The sequence below is a fragment of the Talaromyces amestolkiae genome (assembly GCF_001896365.1).
Source record: "Talaromyces amestolkiae strain CIB chromosome Unknown scaffold7.1, whole genome shotgun sequence".
NCBI classification, from domain to species: Eukaryota; Fungi; Ascomycota; class Eurotiomycetes; order Eurotiales; family Trichocomaceae; genus Talaromyces; species Talaromyces amestolkiae.
Window position 1 is genome coordinate 1,228,037 of NW_024468043.1, and position 16,354 is coordinate 1,244,390.

At 48.2% G+C, this 16,354-nt stretch overlaps 6 protein-coding genes across 6 annotated transcripts; 3 read left to right on the forward strand and 3 right to left on the reverse strand.

Moving 5' to 3' along the window:
- Positions 1 to 8: 8 nt before the first annotated feature.
- Positions 9 to 2,774, forward strand: BHQ10_004453 (uncharacterized protein; the record flags this gene model as incomplete). The annotated part of the gene is made up of 3 exons (XM_040876820.1): positions 9 to 215; positions 281 to 768; positions 839 to 2,774. 3 exons carry the CDS (start codon positions 9 to 11, stop codon positions 2,772 to 2,774), a joined length of 2,631 nt encoding a protein of 876 aa, XP_040732957.1.
- A 1,625-nt stretch (positions 2,775 to 4,399) lies between these two features.
- BHQ10_004454 (uncharacterized protein) lies at positions 4,400 to 5,558 on the forward strand (the record flags this gene model as incomplete). The annotated part of the gene is made up of 2 exons (XM_040876821.1): positions 4,400 to 4,853; positions 4,906 to 5,558. 2 exons carry the CDS (start codon positions 4,400 to 4,402, stop codon positions 5,556 to 5,558), a joined length of 1,107 nt encoding a protein of 368 aa, XP_040732958.1.
- An 881-nt stretch (positions 5,559 to 6,439) lies between these two features.
- BHQ10_004455 (uncharacterized protein) lies at positions 6,440 to 7,741 on the reverse strand (the record flags this gene model as incomplete). The annotated part of the gene is made up of 1 exon (XM_040876822.1): positions 6,440 to 7,741. One exon carries the CDS (start codon positions 7,739 to 7,741, stop codon positions 6,440 to 6,442), a length of 1,302 nt encoding a protein of 433 aa, XP_040732959.1.
- Positions 7,742 to 8,416: 675 nt separating this feature from the next.
- Positions 8,417 to 10,744, reverse strand: BHQ10_004456 (uncharacterized protein; the record flags this gene model as incomplete). The annotated part of the gene is made up of 7 exons (XM_040876823.1): positions 8,417 to 8,958; positions 9,012 to 9,381; positions 9,429 to 9,500; positions 9,551 to 10,013; positions 10,060 to 10,303; positions 10,352 to 10,477; positions 10,528 to 10,744. 7 exons carry the CDS (start codon positions 10,742 to 10,744, stop codon positions 8,417 to 8,419), a joined length of 2,034 nt encoding a protein of 677 aa, XP_040732960.1.
- Positions 10,745 to 13,117: 2,373 nt separating this feature from the next.
- On the reverse strand, positions 13,118 to 14,721 carry BHQ10_004457 (uncharacterized protein; the record flags this gene model as incomplete). The annotated part of the gene is made up of 3 exons (XM_040876824.1): positions 13,118 to 13,579; positions 13,649 to 14,066; positions 14,189 to 14,721. The coding sequence occupies 3 exons, from the start codon at positions 14,719 to 14,721 to the stop codon at positions 13,118 to 13,120; spliced, it is 1,413 nt and encodes a 470-aa protein (XP_040732961.1).
- Positions 14,722 to 15,047: 326 nt separating this feature from the next.
- On the forward strand, positions 15,048 to 15,805 carry BHQ10_004458 (uncharacterized protein; the record flags this gene model as incomplete). The annotated part of the gene is made up of 2 exons (XM_040876825.1): positions 15,048 to 15,102; positions 15,162 to 15,805. The coding sequence occupies 2 exons, from the start codon at positions 15,048 to 15,050 to the stop codon at positions 15,803 to 15,805; spliced, it is 699 nt and encodes a 232-aa protein (XP_040732962.1).
- Positions 15,806 to 16,354: the final 549 nt, after the last annotated feature.

Consider the following 16,354-nt stretch of genomic DNA (forward strand, 5'->3'; position numbering starts at 1 on the left):
TCGTCCAAATGGAGAACATTCTTGATCTCTGTCGGGATGTTTTCCCCTGGGTCGGCAAACTGGCAACGCTTCTTGGCCGGGATACGCAGGATAACAGATTCGCTCATCTCGGCGGCGAACTCTTCATCCTGGCTAATCAAATCCCCTACTCAGACCAGGCAGGGATAAATTCCAAGCTTTTCAAGGTTGCAGAGCTTGTTAACAAAGCTTGTTCTGTGAGTGAGCGATTGACCAGTTTGCAAGATCCGCCAAAATGCACTAAAACTTACAATTTGAACAGATCACTGCCCAGATCTCGAGAAATAAACATGTTAGAGGAAATAAGCTGCTTGGTGCGCTTCAGAGGATACTAGAGTGCATGGAAGACAAGCCCGCCGAGGAAATTCTTGTTCGCGATATTCGACGCAGCCTAACACAATTCGTCCAGCAGAACCTTGAGTATACTTCCCTCCTACATTTTATCACTGATTGCCAGCGCGCAATGGATTCACCAGATACCACTTCTGATGAGCAGATACGACTTTTTTCTAAGGACACTAGCTACCCCACCCAAGTCAACAATACACTTTATACCCAACTCCGAATGTACTCGACCTGCTCATGTAGCACACAACATCTGGATTACGCGCGGCTGCGATTGAATTCTGAACATGATACCCGCGACGACGAGACTATCCCGTTTGAGCTGTTGTTTGCGGCAAGCACTACATCTTATCATACAACCAATTGTCAGTACCGGTGGAGAGAGGCGAAGATATCAGTTGCTAGGTATAGGCAGGTTGAAAAATTCTAGAAACGGGTGAAGTTAGTTAATGTTCTGTTGTTAATGAGTGTGTAGACATAACGAACCATCTCGGAAGAAACAAGTCTCATTTACGATCCAATCTTCGAGTCCATCGCCTACGACGCAGAGCAAGTCTCTTTTACCAAACGGCCTCCGGAAAGTCGAAACTGAGGGATTCTGCAGGCTGATCGGTAGTGAGAAGAATAAACCTATCCACTTTTATATCCAAAACAATGTGATGAAGTTCAACGACACCGTTCAAGGGAATATCTGGCGGGATTTTCTTCCCCAAGCAGGTATCTCTCTCGCAGAATGGCTGGAACAGACAGTACATCTCTCAAACAGGGTAAAAGTTACGCTAGCATATACTATCGCGAGATCAGTGTGGCAGTACTATAATTCCTATTGGATGGTGAGCCCATGGACTCATGAGAATATCCAAATGCTGAAGGAAAATATCAGTGATCGGAAACAAATCCGGCCTCATCCGTATTTTACCACGAAATTGGATAAATACAAGCAGCAAATACTGGACTACTGCATTGCGGATGACCTTTTCCACATGTATCCTAACGTCCTAGCGTTGGGAGTTATTCTCGTTGAAATTGCAGCCAAGAAGCCGCTCAGACCTGACAGCCCCCATTACCTCTGGGATGAAACCACAATCAACGAGTACTACGAGTGGGCTTGGACTACAGCAAGCTGCAGTGACTTGGGAAACACAATTGGCGCCGCTTATAATGCGGTAGTGAACAACTGTCTCGACCCCGAAATTTTCGGAGAGTGTTCCATTGACCAGTCCAAACCTGAAAAGGGTCTTGAGATCAGACAGTCACTTCTTTATGAGAAAGTTGTACTGCCCCTTCGGGGGCTATATCACGCGTATAAAGATGACTGGGAAATTGAAGAGATTCCTGGGTCGGATATCCCCATCTCTTCCAACATCTTTCGGACCGACGATCACAACGCCCGTATCAAACCGGCCAACCGAACCCAATTCAATGTCGCCATTTTTTGTGCGTTACCCCTGGAAGCGGACGCCGTCAGGGAACTTTTCGAGGAGATTTGGGGTGAAGAAGGGGAGAACTACGGAAAAGCAATCGGAGACGAAAATACGTACACTCTGGGTAAAATCCAGCATCACAACGTAGTTCTCGTTCACATGGCGGACATGGGAAAAGGCGCTGCGTCCCAAGCGGCTTCGAGTGTACGGTCCAGCTATCCGGAGGTCAAGCTCGGGCTTGTGGTTGGGGTTTGTGGGGGAGTTCCGAACGACGACCTGATCCTTGGCGATGTGGTGATCAGTGATGGAATTGTGCAGTACGACCTTGGTAGGCAGCTTTCGGATACGTTTTTGACCAGGGCAGGACCCTATCAACCTAATCGAAAAATTCAAGGGATGTTAGCCAAACTTAAGGGGTTGCGAGTGCGAGAACGTGTTGAAACGAAGCTTTCCCAAAATCTCAAAATCTTGCAGATAAAGCCAGGGCTCAAAAGATCTTACTATCCAGGGATCGACAAGGATGAACTGTTCCAATCCACATACCGGCACAAGCACCAAGATCCAGCATCATGTACAACATGCGGTGCTTGTGAAGGCAAGACGGATCCAGTATGTGAAGAGGCACGAAAACTAACGTGTCAGGAGCTTGGATGCCAGAAGGGCTCGTTGGTCCCTCGCCAACGACTGGTGGAGGCAGCTGCAAAGCGCAGCTCGCCAAATCCGAAAATCCACTTCGGGCTTGTCGGGTCTGGGGACACAGTTATGAAGTCTGGACAGCATCGTAATGAGACTGCGGCCCAGCACAATCTTATCGCTTTTGAGATGGAAGCTTCAGGGGTTTGTGGCAATCTGCCATGCCTTGTTATCAAAGGCGTGTGTGATTACGCGGATAGTCATAAGAACAAGCACTGGCAAGACTATGCTGCTGCTACTGCTGCAGCTTGCATGAAAGCCATCTTGGAGGAACATGAGTGGCAAGAAAGTTAATTTGGTCTCATTACAAGAGATCTCTATCTAGCGACTCATTACCGACAACCAGACGACAACCTGGACTTTTGGATACCGTCTACTCCAAGTTCACAAGCGTTGTTTTCCCCTTCCAAACCCGCATGTCTGGAGATCATGGGAGTCAGATTTGGCGGAGCATTTATGGAATTTGCCACGCTTTAAGAATTTAGAGGGATGAATCACAAGCTGGTGATTCGGAATATGTCAGGTTGAGTACCACATGTGAATTATGAGTGCTCCTTTATTTGGACTGGTGTCATTATCAGTCCTGCGTATTTTGATCAAATACACCCAGGATCATTCAACTCTGGGTTTAGCAATTCTTCCCAGCCACCGCTCATAACGCCATCAAATAGGTTTATGCGTGTGCTTGAGTTATTTAACCATTTTAACCCTATTGACTTCTGCTGCAACGTTGAAATGGCTGAGGTTGATAGTTGGGAGTCAGGTGGGTTCTGCTACCTACGTTGGACTAAATGCGGGATTCTAGATTGTGCGGTTGCGGATCCTGTGGTAGGAACCAAAAATTAGTCTGTTGGCTTAGATAGAAGATTACTGTGAAGGAGAGGAAAAAGAGGAGGTTAAATGAGGTTGAGTTAACATAGTGAGGAATGTTTGTGTTTATAGTGTAAATCATGTGGGTGACAAAACTCGGAGATGTAACTATCCAACCTGATCACGCATACCACTGTTTCATAAAGCTGCAAGGACGCTCAGGTAAGCCGGTTTCTTTGAGAACTTGATGTCCCACACGCGTAAATCCGAAGTCTGTCATAGTATTGCGGCCAGACCTGCCGCATGCACAAGACGCTGAAACTCTACTCTGTAAGGCCTTCACATATGAGGTTCTCATCCATTCCAAACCTTTCTATATACCTCATAATCAGTCAATGAGCGTTCACCTATTGATTTGAATGCTGAAATATCTAGTAGACTCGCGAAGAACCAAGATTATAGGCCTTGAAAGCCACGCATGATGGAACAAGACATGTCTAGGCCCTGTTGGATATGGCATTCGGAGATTTTTGTTTATGAGCCTCACACTACATGTCGCCAGTAGGACAAATCTCACTTTCTACCTATCAAGGTATGATTCAAGGTCAGTATGCTGTCGTACAAGTCCGCAGATATTCATTATGCAGGAATGTACAACCAAGTAGGAATCAGCAATACTAGGCAGCGTAAACTAATGGAAACAGTCATTAGGGTTCACAGGTACCAGAAATAGAATCCAAGTCTAACACGCCGCGCGAATGGTCATTAGTGAATGTATGATGCCGTATCTTCAAGGAAAAGATGAATACTCAATGGATCAACGTCGGTCAGGCTACTTATCCTAGTTGTATGTAGTCTAATTATCAGCAAGTACTTGGTGGTGCAGCCAGCTTATGGCTCAAACCTGTAGTCTGTATACCGAAGGGTTTGTAACCTACTCGGGATTCGTGGAACGAGCATCATATACAGTCATGTTCAAGTGAGTACGAGGCTGAGATACTTACCCACCATGCAGCTTATAAAGTCTGCCGCTACCACTGGCGGTAAGAATCCTGTTTCTCTCCTGCTTTTATTTTGATATTACCGTTCTTGATTTGAAGTATAGCGAAATGCCCCAAAATACCTCAATACCTGGAGCCTGGAATGACTCATGGGATAGCCCTGATCCAGCCATCCATGGACTCGACGCTTCTATCCCATTCGAAGAAAGCCCTCACTTCACTCCTGTCCATGACGGATTCTATGAATATTACGAAGCTCTTCTTTCTATAGATGAAGTACCGCCACCTTATATTCCACGCACCAAAGCGACCCATGAGTCTAATACAAACAACCCCTCAGTCCCGCGACGAGATTCTGGATACGAAGATATAGAATCTTCTCCTACGACCGACTGGACGCATATTCTCGAGTATCTCAACTCAAGTGACGACAATGATACCGTGCAAGACAAATCGCCGCCTATCGTGATAGCAGTCTTCGGGCAAACCGGTACTGGGAAGACTTCCCTAATCAAAGCCGTGACTGGGGAAAATCTCCAAGTCGGCCACAATCTTGCATCTTGTACGGTTCTCGTCATCTTATCATTAGAAATAGCCATTAATATTGTGACAAGGCACCGAAGACGTCCTCGCCGTCCCATGCCGCATAAATGGCAAAAGTGTAGTCCTCGTCGACACCCCCGGCTTTAGCAACACAAAACTAAGCGACACCGAAATTCTTCGACGTATCGCTGCATGGATGGAGGAAACCTACGACGAGGGTCTCTTACTGTCTGGAATCATCTATCTGCATCGCGTCACCGATTTCCGCATGGAAGGTCCCAGCCTCAAGAATCTGCGCATCATGAAAAAGCTGTGCGGAGAAGGGTCGTTGGTGAATGTGGTTTTGGCGACGACGATGTGGGAGAAAGTGAGTGAAGAAGAGGGGGCAAGACGCGAGGGGGAGCTAAAACAGAAGTTTTGGAAGGAGATGATCGGCTATGGTTCTACGGTCAGAAGGGTAATGACGGGAAGGGCGGATGATGCTCGTGCGTTGGTCAAGTCAATGTTGAATAATAGGCCAACGCCGACTCGAATCCAAGAGGAGCTGCGTGATGGGAAGATTCTATTTCAGACAGAGGCAGGAATCGAGATCAGAGATGAGCTAGAAGGACTGGAGCAGAAGCTAAAAGAGGAACACCGCTTGGAAATGAAGGAATTGAAAGAGGCGCAAAATCAGCGTAAGAAACTCTCTTCTCGATGCCGAAAAAAAGGGGGATCAGGCTGACAAACAGTAGGAGACCAGGAGCTGGAGGAAAAAATTAGGGCTGAGATAGAAGAGACCGCACACAAAATTGCACGTTTGGAGGCTGAGAGCAAGGAACTAGAGACACTGACGCCAAAAAGATTGCCAAAGTGCAAAAGAAAAGGATTCTTCGGCACGGGAAGGTACCGATGCTTATACTGTAAAAATAGACAAACACATCAAAGCAGCAGGTGGACTTGTCCAGGCTGCAAGAACACGCAGGTAAATGAGTTTTGAGAAGATTCATCTGGGGCGATCACCCAGGCGTATACATCATGGTCAATCTGTGTGAGTAGCAATCTTTTTCAGCATAATGTCATAAGTCCTTGGTTTTCATTTTCTTTTAACTAGATATCAATCTACAAGTATGCTTCACTCTTACAGTAAGGGATTATGTGGTTAGAATATCTTCCTGTCCACCGGGATCCTCATTTTGCTACTTACTACTTTCTCTCCCCTTGAAAACTCGCCTGGAGTCTAGTCACCAATGTAGACTGTTGGCTGAGTCTTGTTATTCAACTGAAATTTTTGAGTATGCCCTTTATACGCCTTTATGGCTGTATAGTAGGGCCACATGCGACTCCACTTGATCATAGTGTATGGTGTACGTAAGTACTTACAGTGAAAGACCGCACCTGACCTTCACTAAGAAAATCCAAAATTAGGCAATATAGATGGTATTATGATAATGTCGATGCATGAGAGGTGCCAAATCAACCATATTGAACTTCGAGATGGAGGTGTTGGTCGGAAAAGAGCACATCAAGATATCTCCGGATGGTGATCATTGCACTTATAATCTGTATGTGCTGGTGTGTTCGCATAGACATATAATGACCATATTCAAACTGGAAGTCTCACGGCTACTCCCATTCACTAGCATCATACTTCCTACCCCAAACCACCTCCCCCTTCTTCGCATCCATCAAACAAGCATAATGCGTCGACTCATTCAGCACCGGATACATCGTGAGCCACTCAATCGCTTCTTCTCGTGTAATCGCTAACTCCGCACTTTCCTCCCGTTTCTGCCGTAGACGTACCGACGACCGTGTCCCTCTTTGTACCTGCTCCGCATTTCTTGATTGTTGTTTATTGTGTCGACGAACCTTCTCATCCCATCGCGCTTGTATACACTCATATCGCTCCGTACTCTCCTCGATCAAATCTTGGATGGATTGTACATCGGAGGAAATCAGGCTCAGACCTATATGATTCCCCATCTTCTTTTCTTTTCTGATTCCATCCGTATCAGATGAAGGTGGTTGATCATGATTCGTAGTAGCAATAAACGACTCCGACGACCGTACGACGGCAGTCTTGTAATCCTTTTCCATGGCTAGCGTAGTCTCGCCATCGCTGAAGATGAGATATGCAGCTGTCGTAGGCACACTTGGAATATTCCGCTGTATGTTCCTCAAATCCGATATATCTTTATTTTCTGTTGCAGATGAAGACTGGAAAGGAGTGAAAAGGCACTCCCGCATCAACGACGCAATCGACTGTCGCCACCCCAGCAACACAAGCAGATGATTAACATAAAATGCCACATCGCCTCCGAATCCTGGCTGCTTATTATGCACAGGTCGAAAATTCAGCGATGCGCTCAGGCCGCGTCGTACACCGGTCAGAACGCCCACGAAGCCGACGTACGTGACGCTGGACGCCAGCACTTCCCCTCTTTCGCCATCTCCATTGACTGGATCACGCACAAAATCGAGCTGCACAATCAAGTCCCTCAGCGGATCCATCGTCCAATCCAGCGTCCTGAAATGCACCATTCCCCTCTCTCCCCCATCACCATCAGACCTAGCCGACCTGGGCTTGGTAAGGATACCCCCACTAGTACACCCCATCAACAAATCCAACACCGTATTCAAGCACACAAGAAAATAAACCTCTACGCCCGCCGCGCGCGCAATGCCGCGAATCTCATCCGTTTCTTCCTTTGACCATAACCCCCTCAACGCCAGACGCGCAAGAGTGTGTACTAGACGCAAGGGAATGTGTGGTGATAAGGAGTTGATGAGGTCGTCGAATATGGGTAGCATGGCGCGCATGCGGGATGCATACAAGGTAGAAAGGGTGACATAGCGTTCGAGGGGGGGGAGAGACAGGTTTATTGTGTGGATCGGGATGGGGTGGCCAGATGGAGTGGTACTCATTTTTGTGAAATGGAATGGGATGGGATGGGTTTGGTGGTTTGGTGCATGGATTGTTTGGGGAGGTTGATTTAAAGTTAGGGCATGCCGCATGGAAGCCTGGAGGTATGGGGCCGGGGGGTCTGATCACCTAACAGTGGTCCGCCGACAGCTACATACGACAACGTCCTTTTCATGTAATACCAGAATTACTCTAGAATCCTCGCGCTGACTATTTTTTAAAGAGAAACAGATGCCAATCTCGGTACTGACGATCTAAAAAACACGTAAGAGCTCGGCGTAGCAGGAAGAATATGTGCATTCTGAAGTGTTATTTCATCTGTAGATATCTAAAATATACGAAAAACTATCTACCCCACCAGGTGACCGACCCGACTATACAAGAAACAAAATCGAATAAAAAAACATTGGTATATCGAATCTTTCCAGAACCTGTCCTGCCTGCCTGCCTGCCTGCCTGCCTTGCTGGGTATATGTCTCCCCTGTATGTCGCAAACTCCATATGAACAAGAAACGCCGTAGGTATAGTGAAAAGATATAAACATCATGAAGTCGCGGGTGTTTTATTGACCATGCTGCTGCTGGTGGTGTTGGAGGTAAGTGGCGGGATCATTAAAGTTGATATGTGAAAAAAGACTATGTGAACTGAAATGGAAAGTCACACGAAATGTTCAAACCTCAAAAAGAGATGAAGATGGTAACAGCTGCGACGAAGATAACAGTCCAAGCAGACACAGATACGGTCTGGATACCACCAGAAGGCGCTGTCTGAGTGGTGACAGAACTAGTAGTCGCATGAGCGCTCAACGCCGTACTTGTCGCCGAAGCCGTAGAGCCAGGGTCAGAAGTGCCCGTCGTAGTCGTGTTCGTGTAGTACGCACGGATGATGTTACCCGCTTGTTCTGCGACTCCGTACGTCGACGCCATGAGATGCGTCGATAATGCAATCGGGACAACGCTGGCATCTGCGACGCGGACATTGGCAAGACCGTATACGCGGAGGTTAGCGTCGACTACACCACCTTGACTTTGGGGAAGCATGGCGCAGGACGATGAAGGATGGAATTCAGAGCTGGCTGCTGAGCGGATCCAATCAAGCCAATCGTCGTCGCTTGTCACATTGGAGCCGGGCGACGTCTCTGCTGTGAGACAGCCGCTTAGAGGCTCAGTGTTGCCGAGTTGACGAGCAAGTTTGAGGCCGTCACGGAGGATTTCATAATCTAATACGTTAGTTGGTGAAATTGTATACCTGGAGAAGACATAGAAGACATACCGGCAGAAAATGACATGTAATTCGGGTCAATCACAGGATAGTCCAACGGATTTGAAGAGTTGATGTATATGCGGCCATGGCTATAAGGATGTTGAAGGGCAGCAGTGATGCCGATATCACCATTTGAATCGCTGTTCATGAATAGAAGCTCAATCTGGCCGATAGAACTCTCGAGAATCGTGGTTGCCGTCATGTTGGCTATTGCTTTGTATCCTGCAATGACACCTGCATCATATGTTGTGTTTAGGGTGTATGAGTTTATTTGGGTGGTGATGTTCTTTTGCAATGAGTTCAGATTGTCACCGTACATCAGCGTGGAGTTGACGTAGGCAATGGCTGAGTCGATGTAGGAGAGGTAGAGAGTATCATTCTAGGATGGTCAGCTCGTCTAGTTTGTTAGGTAGGACGATGACGAACCTTTTCAGATAAATTCTGATAGAAGATCGACCCAGAAGTCACAACGCTCGTGTTCCATTTGATAGTGGCGCTCTATTCACGTTAAATGCCTGCTATCAGAAAAGGGGAGAGAGAGCACTTACGAAATGATCTTGAACATGTTGACCCACACCAGGAAGTTCAGACACCAAGTCAACTCCGGCATCTGAAAGAACATCCTTCGGGCCGACACCGCTGTGAAGCAGCACCGCAGGACTGCCAATTGTACCAGCGGCCAGAATAACCTCCTTGTTGACTTTGACTGTGCAATTCGTCTTGCCGCTATCAAGAGTATACTGAACACCGTTTGCCGTCAGATTGTCCGAAGGAGACGAACTGTCGAACAGAATGCGCATGACGAAAGCATCGGCCACGACATCATAGTTGCCATTGTCTGCGAGGGGATCGAGATACCCTGTCCGACTGTACGAGCGCGTCCAATTTGTAGGGTTGATGGTCGAGGTCGAGACCTCCCCGCCGTAAACATCACCACCATACATTTCGTTGGACTGAGCAATGCCCATAGCCTCCAGGGACTCTATCCATTCGCCGACTTGGGGGAATGTACTACACAATTAGTTTGAATCGACATGCGAATAGAGAATGAACTTACTATCCAGGATACGATGCATGGATCGGTCCCTGGGTACCACGAGTAGACAGATCCCACGTGATATTTCCTTCGGCTGCAATTGCATCCGAAGGAGGAGTAAACGTTTCACTCTTCTTCATTGCAGCGTAGAACGAATCCCACGACCAATTGTCTGCGCCGTCCATGTCTCCTAGCAGGTCTTTCCACGCATTGATCTCGTCTTTACCGGGGCGCGTCAGGTACAATCCATTGATAGCAGAGCTGCCTGTTTTTGGTTAAATCTGCCCATTCTTTGGTTTCCAAAGGTGCATACCTCCGAGTCCTTTCCCACGGGGCCATTCCACCTCGCGATTGTCGGCATTGGTTTGGGGGACGGTGTAGTATGCCCAATTCATCGGTGTCGTCCATAGCGACTCGTAGTAAGAGTATGCGGGAGTATCTGGAGAGTCAGCGCGTCGCACATGGCATCGAACAAAAATTTCAACATACCTATGCGCTCTCGATACTCATCCCCATTGGTCCCTGCCTCCAGCACGAGGACGGTGTAGTTCGCAATTTCTGACAGACGAGCTCCGAGCACGAGACCAGCTTGACCTCCGCCCACCACGACAAAATCGTACTCGTCGGCAACCTGGGTGCGCGGTGCCAAGGCATGCACGTGGGTGATTGCAGCTAGGCCTGCGCCTATACACAAGCCAGTTCGCATTCTGTGCTAGATGTTGAGCATTGGAGGAGTTAAGATGTCAAGAAAGAATTGAAATCGCGACAGTGTACAGAAATTAGACCAGCAAGGGACTAGAGTGACTAGACTAGCTCTTAAATATGTGATGGGCAGATCTGGGCCATCTGGCTGGGAAATGCCGGTGGGCTGGCGATCGGCAGGACCATTGTTTTTTTTTCTTTGCATGTGTATCGGCATTGTTCTGTACAGGGACATTGGCCGCGCCGTATGATGCATCGTGGTACGTGTGCGTATGGAGTATCCATAGTTCTGGCTACCCAGCCACGTAGCCACCACGACTGATCGTACGTATGTACGGATACAGAGAAGACTCGATCTGGGCAGTCTGTGCGACGAGATAACCTGGCAGAGACGAGATAGCGCAAATCCTGCCCCATTGTAGAGGTGTAAACAGCCAATCAGACACTGAGTGCCCTGACTAGTCTCCATCAGGCAAGGCACGAAGCTTGATCGATACACAATTCCAGCCAATCAGAATATTAGAGACCCACTATCAGCAGGTGGAACTGTGGAAACGATTCTGAGTGGAGCCCCCCACCGATAACAAAAAAATAAAAACGCGCCATGATTGGATAATAAGACGGTAATCGGACGGCACTACTGAAACACCACTCCATAGACTCCATACTATGCAGACGATGGGAAATTAGATGTGACGATGGGTCTGTTTATGTTCATCCTCCATACTACGTAAGCAAATGCGACAGTCAGCATGTTTCTCTCATATTTGTGCTATACCGACTCTATTATGTATTATGTTTCATGATGAAGACCGACCGAGTGTCTCGAGAAACGAGCATCGACCGCTTCCATTATGCCTGTCCCACCGAGCACGAATGGTGGAACATACGATCAATTGTGATGTATACACATGCATGTGTTAGCACATGGAATATTCAATGTGTCCTCGACCTCACGACACATCTTTATTCTACATTCATAGATGCAGGAGATGAAATCGGTAGTGACGTAGATTCATGATGAACAGAGCCCATGGCATGTGATTTGTGCAGAACCATGTCTAGAAGGCAGTCGCGACTTCCCTATTCGGATACTCAGTCGCTCCTGCTTCGTTGACATCAACCTCGACAATGACAACGAGTAGCTAAGCTTGCCCTCAAGATGGACCTCTCCCCCCACCCGTCCGTCACGTTCCTTATCAAGTATGTCGTACATGACATTATAGACAGCTGTCCACGCAAAGTTACAGACTATTCTTACGCTTCAGCATGGCCAAACTATTCAGAAAGGTTGCGAGTCGGTTAAGAGGGTCAAAGTCCGCTGTCTCGTGGTACGGGGAGAGATACCAGACAATCAGCGAGTCGGGGTATATGCATCTCATGAAATTACTTCAACTGGACTAATATCTCATAGAACAAATAAGATGTCCCAATCATCGACAGCCATTTCAGACGACATACTCGACCAATCCGATAAGCACTCGAGACTAAAGACCTGGACCAATAGATTCAAAAAGACCACTCGACGCAAAGACCTGATCCCGGTCGCCCCAACAAGCCCAACAAGTCTACTCTCATGCACCTCCTCATCCTGTGCCACACTCCCATCTCCACTAGCATCATACACTGACAGCACCCCCGTTGACACTAAACAACCTTCATTATCTGAAACAACCGCCGAAGTCGACCCCGAATTCGGTTTCAGCATGCAACGCATGAGAGGCGACTTTGGCCTCTTTCACGACAAAAACACGCCGCCACGATTGTACCTCGACATATCTCGACAAAGCGACACTTTCTCCCCGTTTAGACCATTCGGTCCGACCGTTCTACTTCCAGCGCTGGATACGAGTGACGCGTCACTCAGTCGAGGTTCGCAGCGGTATTTCAGTTCGGGTTCGGTTGATAGGTATCGAAGTATTTCGGCTACATTGGCTGCTGCTCCTTCTGCTGGTGCTACAGCGTCGAGTAGCGCTCTCTCAGGGGCCAAGAGTAGGTTCTATTCGCAATCGAACCTGGACGCACTCGGTGTTACGCGAGCAGCGACGGCAGATTCAGGCTTGTCGTCCCCCACGTCGCTTTTGGCGAGTGGTGCATGCAGTCCAGATTCGGTGCGCTCGTTCTCATCACAGAGTCATGCGATGAGGTCAATGTCGGGGAGTTTGTTGAGTCGGAAGGATAAGTATTCCATCAAAAGTCCGGCTGGGTCGAGGATTACGAGTCCTTCGTATTCATTGGCTTCGCCGATATCTTTTTGTTGATTTTTTCTTTGCTTCTGTGTTATGGGTTATGGTGCGTCTTTCTTTACGCCGTTGAACTGTATAGTATTCCATTGTATACATAGTCTCTCAACATGACCGTCCCTTTGACGTCAGGATCATCCCAACCTAAGCGTGAACCCAGCCCCAGCCTCCTTCCCTTCAGTAGAAGTCGCGCCACCAAAAACGTCCGCAAAATCCAACTTGGGCGCCTCGTCACCATACCTCGGTGCCTCCGGCGTCGCCCTTTTCCGTCTTCTTTCCTGACCCGCCTTTGACGGGAACGTGGGGAACATTTCTTTGGCCTTTGGTCTTGGGTCTTCTCGGAAATAAGCGTGTCGAAGACACTCTGCTGCTGTGGGACGAGAAGATGGGTTTAGTGCTAGAAGAGAAGAGAGCAGACTCAGGCCTGCGTTTGAGAGGTATGAGAATTGGGAGCGGGGGAGAAGAGGGACTGTGACTTTTCCGGAGGATGATGTTGATGAGGAGGATGAAGGAGGGAGACGCAGGGATTTGGCGTTTGGTAGGGACCGAAAACTAGGCCAGATTTGTTGCGTTGGTGGTCCGGTGATTGCGAATATCTGTTTGACATCAGCCACGATCCTATAACAACTCTCATATAAAAGAAAAATAGAGAGGCGAGAGTATACCTTGGATAACTGATCAACCTCATTCCTCCCCTGAAACAGCGGCTCCTTCTTCAGCAACTCCCCAAATATGCATCCAACACTCCACATATCAATTTCTGCTCCATACCTCTCTGCACCTAGCAACAACTCCGGCGCCCTATACCACAACGTAACCACTAATTGCGTCAAATGTGTCGGTTTCGGGTCTCCAAAGTACCTCGCCATCCCGAAATCGGCGAGTTTGACTTCGCCGCGGTTGTTTAGCAGTAAATTTGAGGTTTTGAGGTCGCGATGCAAGATCCAGTTTGCATGCAGGAATTCGGTGGCGGAAAGGATTTGTTGCAGAATTGTTTTGGTTTCGGACGGTAAAAAGGGTTCTTGCATGTCGTCAAGAAGGGTTTTGAGATCGTGTTCGAGAAAATCCATGACTAGGTAGACACTATAAATAAAACAAAAAAGCTCCCTTCCCTTGTGCGGCAGGGAGGTTTTTGTGGACATAGGTTAATAATCTTGTATCTTGAACTTTTCATGAAGACGCGAAATGGAAGAGGGGGGACATACTCGTTCATACTGTTTCCCATGACGATCTCGCGTAGATTGACGACGTTGATATGTCGTGCTCGCTGCAAGGTCTGTATTTCTCGCAGTCCCGTAACGGGAAACCCGTCGGGCGCATTGTCAATTTTTAATTTCTTGAGTGCAACGATTTCGCCAGTAGTCAAATCCTTAGCGCGCGATACCAGGCCGTAGGAGCCTTCTTCGATGTGGTTCAGACGTTCGTAGTTGTCGACGTGTCGACAAGGCGACCATTCCGTGCTCGGGAAGCGTAGCAGTTTCCTTTCGATTGTTTCTGCTTTTTCTGTCGGAGCGCTGTCGGTGGATAGACGTCGTCGTTTCGTCGGTCGTGCGTCTTCTGATGCGCCATTGGGAGCTATCGCAATTGCTGCTGCTGCTGCTGCTTGTTTCTGTTGTTGTTCCTCCAGTCGCTGTCTCTCGGCTTTTGCGCGTTTCTTGGCTTCCTTTTCGAGTTTGCGTTGGGCAAGGGCTGCCTCTTCCTCGGGGTCGGCGGCTGCCCATCTCGATGTTGACGACATTCTGTTTTGCTGGTGGTGGTGGTGTTGTTGTGTGGTTGGTGTGGCTGGAGCTTGGGGTGATGTGACGGATCACGTAGAAAATTAGTCGGCTTCTTTCCGATGACCGCATGCCGAGGCCGCAATCGATTTCAAATCAACCCCTCCATAACAGCTAATAGCTACGCTCACGCTTCCTCTTTCAATTCTTTGAATCTATCTTGCATTGCATACTTTCCAGCGCATATCTATTATAATATAATTCAACATGATCGAACCATTCCAGGCATGTCTATCTCATTGCATATCGTTGCCATTACTAACTTCTACAGACGACCTTTCAGGTCCCCATGACCTGCGATCATTGCGTGCAGGACGTCTCCGGATCCATACAGAAAATACCAGGTACTTTCCAGCCACTCATCAGGGAAAGTATACGTACTGACAGAATGGGGTGATACAAGGAATCACCAAAGTAGAAGCCCGCCTCGCAGATCAACTCATTCTCGTCGAAGGCACCGCAGCACCCAGCTCCATCGTCGCCGCCATCCAGGGCACCGGCCGCGACGCAATCCTGCGCGGCAGCGGCGGTTCCAACAGCGCCGCCGTGTGTATTCTCGAGACGCACAACACGACCGTGCCTGAGAAGATTCGCGGTCTTGCGCGGATGATTCAGGTCAGCAAGTCGCAGACTTTGGTTGATCTTACTATAAATGGGCTTTCGCCGGGCAGGTACTGGGCCACAGTGCGAGAGACGGGAGATATATCGCAGGGCGCAGAGTCAACGGGTGGGATATGGGAGGCTGTTAAGAATAAAATACTTGGGCAGGAACAACCTCGAGGCGTATTTGGGGTGGTCAACGTCAGCGACAACGGCAAGGGGAATGTGTTGATTGATCAACCAGTTGCAATCTGGGAGTTGATTGGACGCAGCATGGTGGTTTCGAAGAATACGGAAGGACCGTTTAAGAGTGAGGATGCGGATACGATTGTGGGCGTGATTGCGCGCAGTGCAGGAGTATGGGATAATGAGAAGATGGTCTGTTCGTGTTCGGGGAAGAATGTGTGGGAGGAGAGGAAGGAACAGGTTACCAAGGGAATGCTGTAATCGAAGAGCTCGATCTGTTGTCGTCATGCAACAAATCAAATTGAAAACATCTAGCATGTGAATGAAATGAATGAAGATGACAGATGAGATCCGTCATGTCAGAAGTCAATCTCGTCTCCATCTGAGCCGCAATATGAAGCTCAATCTCGGGAGTTGAAGCAAACCCAAAACAGATGACTAGCCCTAGCCCTCTCATTCAGTCCCGACTGTGAACACAATAGGGTCAGAGATTCAAAGAGTATGACGGTGCCGCCTCCTCGATTTCTCCGTAAGCATTAAAATAAGATGAAGCAAGATGACCGCATCCGATAGATCATGCAACCCGCACATGGCAAAAGCCGACTCGGAAAGTCAGCGTTCTTCGGTTGTCTGATATTTAGCGACTACTAAGTACTAGTCTAGTGGTCAAATCAATGACCGTCTACTATGTAGACGCGGTACGTAAATAAGTACTATGTCCCAGAGACAGGGTTGGGCACATACCAATCGGCTAAAATTGCAAAACGCAACCTCAAACAATCCTCGCTTCAGAAGCGCCGCAGACAGCGA